At 38.0% G+C, this 9,667-nt stretch overlaps 1 protein-coding gene across 1 annotated transcript in view; it reads right to left on the bottom strand.

The window, feature by feature from the left end:
- Positions 1-9,667, bottom strand: part of MTUS1 (microtubule associated tumor suppressor 1) — a 92,442-nt gene that overhangs the window by 64,033 nt on the left and 18,742 nt on the right. The window contains exons 5-7 of the mRNA XM_009335127.1: positions 7,101-7,235; positions 4,754-4,843; positions 3,873-3,920 (exon numbers count right to left, since the gene is read on the bottom strand). Of these exons, the coding sequence (XP_009333402.1) occupies positions 3,873-3,920; positions 4,754-4,843; positions 7,101-7,235 (273 nt within the window). The remainder of the gene's footprint in view (positions 1-3,872; positions 3,921-4,753; positions 4,844-7,100; positions 7,236-9,667) is intronic.

Genomic DNA, 9,667 nt, shown 5'->3' with positions numbered 1-9,667 from the left:
TATGATCTTCCCAATTTTTAAAGAAATTTTACACATTTTCTTATAGTATCATGACAGATTTTAAAACAATAATAATTTTTTGTTGTTGTTAAAAAAGCACAAGCACAGTGAGATATATACATCAATCCCTTGTTTTCCAGACATTGAAAGTGCAAGTATTTTGAGGATAACCTATTCTGTCAGGGAATCCACAACATAAGAAATGTTTACCCTCCGTTTCCCCTGATTTTCAAGTGATGACTGAGGGCATGAAAGAAAGGGGTGAACCTTAAAGTATGCCTCCCTAAACTTTTGTTTGAACCAGAGTATTGCATTAGTAAAAGCATCCTAACCCAACGTAAGAGTTTGAGTAAGAAGCCAGCATCCACCTTTAACAACCTGTTCCAAGAGACAGCTTCATGGACTGTTACATTTATACCTTATTTTTCCATTTGAGCTTGATCAGCACTACTACTCACTTTTGCAATAAGCCACTTGACTGAAGTTATTCCCTCCTCCAATGTTACATTTTTCTCATAGATGATTAAAACAAGCAGCCTTTTTAACCTCTTTAAAAGGCTAAGACAAGAGAATACCATCTTTCATGATGGAGTGCGTGCTGGTTTTGGATGAAGCTTCTTTGATTTTCATGGCTTCTATAGCCTTTAGTAACTGACTCCACTGTGTATGCTCTATCATAGTACAAAGAGAGATGACATAAATCATACTGTTCTTACTTGATGATATTTTATAGGTACACCCAACAGTTGCCCTAGCTTTCCCAAAAACAGTGTTGGGTCACAAGCATAAAAGTGTAACTTGTTATCCATAATACACCATACATGCCTTTCAGGGTCACCAAACAGGACAAACCTTTCCAATAAATATTTGCATGCTTTATTCCTGAAATGATAGTTTTACCTTTGGAACTGCCAAAAAGGATATTATTTGCTGTTGCTTGGCTTACATAGTAACAGGGATTATTGTATTGTAACTTAACCTTAACCTTCAGTCAATAATGGAGACATGAGACTTGAATATCCACTGCATATACACACTGCATTGTAATATACTGCACAGGTATTAGAAGTAGGTCACTGTTTCTACAGGGAGGGCTGGAGCAACAGAAGGAAAGAGTTCTAACTTTATGCATTTTTAGAGGTAGTTTTGCATCTAATTCAAGATTCCATCTCACAAGAGGCAACATTTTTAGTCATATTTACATTAAGACATTACAGAAGTGCACAGGTACATTCTTAAAGTTAGCAAGTTAAAAAGTGTAATAGAACACATTATGCCCAAGAAGATAATCTTGCCTAAGTAGTAAAGCCAGTGCTGAAGCAATACACCACAGAACTTGTAGAAATTACTTGATCCACTGGAATATCACCCATGAAAAATACAGAATTCACAAAAAGGAGCCTTGTGAATGTTTTAACACAAACAAGGAATGAACAGCTGCAAATACGTAAGTCTCTCCAATTCTACAGGCATACTAACAGTATGTTGTGTCTGGCTTTGCATCATTGCTGTAAATGAATGGAAAATGGATAAAGAGCCCAAACGGTCAGAGAACAAGAGATCATATCCTAGAAATGCCTGCTATTTTTTCCATCCTTGAAGTAATGCTAAAAGCAACATCAACAACTAAGCTAGACGCTTACTTAATGCATTAGTATCATAATCAATTTGTTACCAGAGTCCTGCCTCAGGAAACTAGTCCTGACTCTTCAGACAGAGAACATGGGCTAGAAGCAGAAGTGGGGTTGGACCTCCTCGCTGAATGAGGCTAAAAACTGTAGAGTTAACTATGGCACTGAAATAAAAGAACAAAAGCTTTAGCTAGCTAAAATCACTAGAACAAAGCTTCACTATAATATCAAGGCCACTAAAAAAAAAAAAAAGAAAAAATAGCAGGCCCCATTCTACATGGTACCAGCTGGCATTATTTCAGTTCATTTCAAAAAAGATCATTTGTCTTTTCTTAAAATGTAAGACATTGTACTGCAGAACATCCAAGCAGCCACACAATATTTTTATTCTGTCGTAAGAACTTATCTGCAACTGTGAAGATGAAAAAAAAAAAGTCTTTCTTAAAAAAGGAAAATACTCCATCAGAAAGCTTTGCATGCATAAATGGGAAATTATACTAATGCTCTGTATAAGTTAGAAATGTATTAACTTCAAAGTCTAACATATCCAATTTTGGAAGCTGACTCAGTACAGGAAAACAGTTCAGGTTTATTAAGACAAACACTAAAATACAGCTTTTCAACTGGCAAAAGTATGATGCTAAAGAGCATTTGCTAAAGAATCACTAAATATTACAGCCAATTTGGAGTTTATAGCCATGTTTTTACGGCATCGAGTATAATACTTACAGGCTATGTGGCTACATTCTTTATTAGGTTGGAAAAGATGAATCACAAGAAAAATTATATTAAACTAGTAAAAAGGGGAGGGAGCACTAATTACTTTTCCACATGGAAAACACAGAGAAAGTGCCATGCTAAATTAGATAAAGTTGTATTTTAAGACTATCAATAGCAAGTGGAAGAGGAATTGTTTTAGCCCAAAAATGGACTTCGTTGCTTATCATGAGTTTCCTCAACCAAGCTAATCAAGATATTATGTTGCTAGCTGTATCATCCTCTACACTCCTATATAAAAGGACCACATACAAGCTCATGAAACTCAGTGCCAGGCTATACCTAAACTAACATTAGTTCAGCCAATTATCAATAAAAGCAACAGACAGAATAAGGACTTTGCACAAAGTCTTATGCTTGCTGTATGACAGAAGCCCTGACTCTTAACAGGACATATCAAGCAAGGTACTTGGTCATGATTAACATGCAGACATTTGACACCCAAGAAAGTAAAAGGCAAAAGTATTAGACTCATGCTATGACTACAGGAAATTAAAAACATACTGCCACAGTACCAGAGTTACAGGTCAGAACTGATTTACCCAGTAATTCCAGACTCAAATTTATAACATCTGCTTGGCTACAGCACCTCTTTCAGAAAGACATCTGCTATTCACTCAGGGGACGCAGGGCTTTCCAGTGATCTTCAGTATCTTTCAAAAACGGCTTTTCAATGAGTAATTAATTACAAGCAGCTTTTAATTCAGCAAATACACACTGACACTTGGGAAACTAATTTAGGCTGCCAACTCTCTTGAAAAGACCTGGAAATTGCTTCAAGTAGAAACATCATCTGAAGACTCTTCTGTCTCCTGGCAGATAGAAACTAGCACCAGGTGTCCTGACTGGCATAAACACTAAAAACAAACCAAATATGAAGTCCTTAAAACTCTGCCAGATTTTGGAACACCATCTGCCACTTAATCAGCTGCCAGTCCTCCCCCTGCCATACAAGCTGACACACACATCACCACACTCAGATAATTCCAACTTCTTATTCAAGTGTAGTCTGCAGTGATACACAGAGACAGCTGACACCAAAAGGGTATCTAACATGAACCTTCCAGAAAAACCTGTTGCTCTGCACGATTCTTCTATTTATTTTATTTAGAGCCACAAGACATGAGCTTTAATCATTACTTACCTCACTGTGGCTAAACAGCAAAACTACATCCAAGTTTCATTGCCATACTTTTTTTTTGGTTACACTTAAAACCTCCTTATGCTTCACTGGAAACAGAGTGACAGATAGCACAGACTGCATATTCTAAGAGCTGGATACCCAGAAGACAGTAAGTAGAAAAAACCCAAGACTTTTCTCCATATCCCTTGAAACTGGAATCAATGATGGCTTATGGTATTACCTGTTGCAAAACTGTTCTTCCAAGAAAAGAACCAATATAACGTATAAACCTAATTTAAGTTGCACCACAGAAAATGTAAAAATGCATTCAGAAAACTCACCAGAACCCAGACAAGATCGGCTTTGGTGTCCATTTCTTCCAGGAGTACCTATGAGGGAGAGGGGAGGGAGAGGGTGTCTTTTTTTAGATTCTTTCCAAGTAAGCTCCTCAAACTACGCAATTTCAGTTTCCTTCTTGAAAGAAACATGCTGATGGCATGTTCAACAGCAAGATTTAGCATTGTATGTTTAAACTATTTGGAAAATGGATGATGAATTCACAATAAGCCAAACATTTTTTTCCATTACAATTATCATACTTCATTTAAGCCAGGTTGCACTGTTTCATTTTACTCCTTCATAGAGGACCACAGATAATAAAAAACAATTGTCTATACCGGCATCATAGTAACTTTTTTCCCCACCTATAAACTCCAGTTATTTTATTTGTATAAAGGAGGTATAAATTGACAGCACTCTCAAATGTGCTGCCCACCAAGTTAGATATAACGAAAGCACTGAGAAGGTTAATCTACCCTTACTGTACTGTTTTAGAGTCATGTGAAAACTGACCTAAGAACCTCATTATTTTGAAGGATATGAATTAAATGAAAGCACTCTTTGGGACTGCTAGGTATAAGTGCAAAAGTCATGTGCAGAATTTTCCAAAAGGTCTGTTGACAACACCTATAAGCTTTCTTCAGGCTTTACAAATAGTGTGAGATCCTACAGCAGGTATTTCAATAGGAAACCATCTGCTTTGTACCATTACCAATACTTGTTTCCCTCACCTCAGCCAGTCTCCAAAACTATGAGCTACAAAGAGAAAGCGCAGACTGACCATCTCAATTACTCTGAAGTCATAGAGCATAGCTGCTCTTTCTCAAGACAGAGGGATTCAAGAATATAACTGAAAAATTTACTTTACCCAACTGTTGATTACCTCTAGCCTCACTGACTTTCCTTGCTGAGTGCAGTGGCCCAGATGATTTTGGTATGCACTGGTTCAGTGAAGCAGACCTAGTCTTGGCTCCTAGAAGTAGAAGCTTAGATCAGGTTTAAGAGTAGAACTACGTCAGAAATTAAAGACATGCCTAACTACATATTTACAGTTAAGTACAAGATGCACAAATCTACTCAAATAAACACAGAAGGAGACACCTTCTAGAAAATTTAAGCTATATTTAAACTTAAGTTTGTTTTACCAGAACTCACATTGGAAGAAATAAAAAGATAATTTTAATAAAGCTGATAAGCGGAAGAAAATGTTAGTAAAACAGCCGCAAATACAACACAGCTATGGAAACACTGGCTGAAAGCGACCTGTGGAGGCCAGCTATCCAGCCTCCCACTCAGAGCAGGACCACCAACAAGACAAGATCAGCTGACCACGCTTTTGTCTAGTTGAGCCTTGCAAACCTCCGAAGGGAGGCTCTACAGCCCCACTGGGCAATGCTGCATTTCCCACTCCACAATTTGCAATCATTTGCCATTGCCACATCATCTAGTACTACAAAGAAGAGTTTGGCACCATAACCTTTGTAGCTATCCTTTTCAAGTTATTGCAGACTGTTAAAATATCTCCTCTTACTCTTCTTTTTGCCTGACTACACAAGCTCAACTCCCTCAACCCCTCCACACAGGTCATGTGGTCAGAAACCCTAACCATCTTCCTAAGTCTCCAGCTGACCTTTCCGGTTTCAAAACAACCCTCTTGAACTGGGAAGGCCCCAAAAGAGAACAGAGTAGTCCAAGTAACACTGGGACGAGGGGGGAATACCAGCTTCTTCTGGTCACACTGCTCCTGCAGGTGCTGAAGGCACTCTTCCAGCACCCAGGTCCCTAAAGATGTTGAGCAATGCATAGTCGTCTTGCATATGTTGGACCCCAACAGAAAGCATCAGCCTGTCAGACAGCCATATAATTGTGTTTGTTTCAAAGTGATTTACAGTTTGTGGCAAATTCTGTTTCTTTTCACTGTTTACCATTTTAAAGCATGTCATTATAGTGTGACATTTGGCAGGCATCTCTTATTTATTCTCAATTATGTCAGATACCAGCTTAAAACTTAAGCCTAAAACAGGAGCGTAGTACTTAATTAGGTTTATCCAATTACAATAACCAGTTCACCACAGAGATGGTCAGAAGCAAGCTGATTATAACTAGGATTTCAGAGAGAGACAGCAAGCTTATTTATCTGCTCCCATTATGTCCTTAATTTTGGCCAGAGAATGAATTGTCAACTACTGTTTGTGGCTTGAGTGGAAAAGCACTGTTGGCCAATCAAGGAGTCCTGTCTCAAATAGGAATACGAACCAGAACAGTGTTTAATACAAAGCCAGAAAGTACATTTAAATTAATGTTTCCTTTAGCACCAGATGATGAAGCACAGTTGTCATCTCCATTAAAAATAAGAGCAAAACCTCAGCTTCCACTTCAGCCAGTAAGAATAATATCAAGAAAAAGCAGCATGAAGAGCTAAGCTGTTTCTGTGACTCTTTCCTTGGAAAGATGGGACAATGTCATTCATCTACGAAAGACAACACTTCATCTAGTAATATCTTATTCAAAAAAATATCCCCATCCCTAAAGGTCCTTCCTGTCATGAAAGGGGTGAAGATAACACAAAGTCTGCATGAGGACAAGGACAACCATACACTCAAGATAAATTCAGGGTAGGTCTACCCTGCCGATCACCAGCAGCCACAGAGTCTGGGCCTGAACTTTGTGACAGAAAAGAACTCTTATTAAAACAATGTAAGCCCCACGCAATGACATCTGCCGTGTAGCAAAGTTCATTTAGTCCCTGTGGTGTGCAAACCTTAGCCGTATCACAGTGCAGACCTCTTCCTCATTTGCCTGAAATACCCCAGTCAAGTATGACAACGCAAAGGACATTTTAGCCTTCCTGTGAAATCTGACAAAATTTGAAGCACCACTGATGTGATTTTACTTCCTCATGCTATTTTCCAAGACCACTGTTTAATAAACACTGCTTCAGAAGGCAGCCACCTGCAAAAGGTAAGGTACCCTAACAGTATAGAATCATAGAATCATTAAGGTTGGAAGAGACCTCTAAGATCATCAAGTCCAACCGTCAACCCAACACCACCATGCCCACTAAACCATGTCCCTAAGCGCCTCATCTACCCGTCTTTTAAATACCTCCAGGGATGGTGACTCAACCACTTCCCTGGGCAGCCTGTTCCAATATTTAACCACTCTACAGTTACTATAGTTACTACAGTAGTAACTATAGTTTTACTCTATCTACAAACAGACCCATATACCTTTTGGAGTTGACTTCAAGGAGTGTAATCTAGGTCTTGGTACTGCTTTCAAAGGGACAGATCCTGAAGTACCATTCTGGCAGGCTGGTTTTGAAGGCCATTCTCCATTCTTGATGATGACTGTGGCACTTGCAGCTGCAACGCAGAAAGATGACAAATTTGCTCTGGGCAGTATCTAGTTTGAGGAAAATTAAATCCTAAAACAAGCATGTTTTACCCAAGGCTAAAGTTAGGAGAAACATGAGTTGGAATAAAAATATTATGACCACCTCTGATATCTTCAGTACAGGCAGACTGGTAAACTGTAACAGATCAGTCTATGACTTACAAACACTTCTCAGAACTAGACATACAGCTTTGAACTATCCGTAAGAGGGGGATATATAAAAAAGTATATTGATCAAGATACATAACTATAAGTCTGATCTTGCTGTACAAAGCAAACACAGAACACATTCCAGTTTAAACCAAGAAAAAGCATCATCAGTACAAAAAGACATTCTGGCCTCAGAATTAACTGTTAAAAAACAAAAAACAAATAGAACCCAGACAACTTTCTCATGCAACACCTTCCTCTGTTCTCTCTCATTTGAGCTGAGCGTGCTGTTTCAATGATACGATGCACACACCACCAGCAGACTCTGCACTCCTTCCGTCCTCCTTGCGGGGCACTAAAAAAACCCATGTGAGCCCAACTGCATTCACCAGCTACCAAACAAGTTTTAGGAAAGGTTTCTGTAGTCTCTGTTCATAACAGCAACCTCCTCAGTGACAGCAGCCGTCCTCGGAGGACCCCTCCCCCCACCCACCCCCAAGAGAGAGATGAAGTCATACAGCAAAACACTCTCTGCAAAAAAGGGGCAGACAGATCCAAATTGGGAAAAGCAGGACAATAAGCAATTGCTACCTCACATCAAAATCAGGTTTCCAACTAACAGGGCAGTTGCTGTAGAAGACATTTTGTTCCATTTCAGAGGAACTTAAAAGATGTTTGGGTTTAGTGTCACAATGAAAATTTTTACTTGAAAAAAGAAAACTGAAATTTGGGGAAAGCATTGTTTTATTTTTCCAGAGAAAATATGAAAATACTTCTGAAGCAAGTATAGATTGAGTACGCTTTGGTTCAGGTACTAAAAAGTTATGCATACTGACACATTAAAGAGTAAGAGATTGACATTGCATTTACCAGAGACAAGTAAAAATTAAGTCACACTGGAATACTTTGTCACATTGTTGCTTTATTCACTAGTCATTAAAAAAAAGGGGGGGTGTCATATAATATCAGGTTTGCCTCAGATTAGTGTTTTAATGAGGTTGATTTTTTTTTAAACAATGTGAAATACATATCTATATGTACATATTGTTCATAATACATATTGTTCTCTGAAAGATGGAGCATATAGTCTTGAGAGTATTTTAGTGTCTTTAAATGCACTAGCATAAACCATATAAGTTAACTGCTTCAAAAAGATGCTTTTTGGCCACTAATCAATACATTTTCAACCACAGAAAGAGGAATAAAACTGCTTTCCCTTTTAGAAACATATGCAACTGAACTCCTCCTTTTCTTTTTAAATAGAGTTGGAGCCTCTCAAAAAGTGCAAAACCTAAATATTTGCAAAAAATCTATACATGAGGAACAATTTGCATAACACATCAATAACAGTTACTCTGCAGGAATCTGACCCTGACCAACATCAGATGATTCAAACCAATTCGTTGTAGTAAAGCATGAGGCCTGAAGCAGTCCTTAACTTTTTCCGTAAATCGCTAAATTAAGGATTTTTGCTCAGAGTTCACTGCAAGCAGCTAACAACTGCCTACAAACAGCTGTGCTACTTTCTTCTAAATCAGATGCATGCCATGGAAGTAACACTTTGGGTAAGCGAGCATACTTCTGATGTGGGACTAGTTAGGGCACTGTTTTGTCCTATTAGATGCTCTGGAGTCAGCTAACCAGGCTGTGTGTAGAAAAAAAGGCAAATTTGCAAAGTTTGGTCACTATACGATTCAAAGATGGTTATTCATAGAATTAGGAGTAGCTACTACAATCTTGATGAAAGACGGACAAGTATGAAGTGATCTCACCCAAGCTAAGATCTAAAGGGTTTAATAACGCAACTCATTAAAAGAATTTTAGTGAAGCATTGACTGTACGGAAATGAAGCTCCAGGTCAATTGCTAGGATCAGCTTTTTAACTTCTGAAACACTATTTCCTTTTTATGCAATTATTCTAATGCAATTCATATTTGGATTCTTGTTCTTAACCTCAGAGTTTAAACATTTCAGCCTGTTCAAATGATAGTATTTTCAGCTCAGCACTGAATTTGAGAAGATTTCTCTACTGTTAAAAATTCAATTTTTCAATGCTCAAACTGACAAGCTTGCATGCAAAATATGCTTTTATTAACAAGAACATTTCAAACTTTTTGATTTCCAAACTTCTCAAATAGTAAGTCTTTTTAGAGAAAAGAATCATAAAATTCAAGTGATCATTAGATAAAAAAAACCCTAATTTTGCCACAGGAAATTACCAATCCAAGGACATCCCATAACAAAGGGCTGA

The sequence above is a fragment of the Pygoscelis adeliae genome, unplaced genomic scaffold (genome assembly GCF_000699105.1).
Source record: "Pygoscelis adeliae isolate BGI_AS28 unplaced genomic scaffold, ASM69910v1 Scaffold21, whole genome shotgun sequence".
In the NCBI taxonomy this organism is placed as follows: Eukaryota; Metazoa; Chordata; class Aves; order Sphenisciformes; family Spheniscidae; genus Pygoscelis; species Pygoscelis adeliae.
Note: the sequence above shows the minus strand (reverse complement) of the source record. Positions and strands in the feature narration are given on the sequence as shown.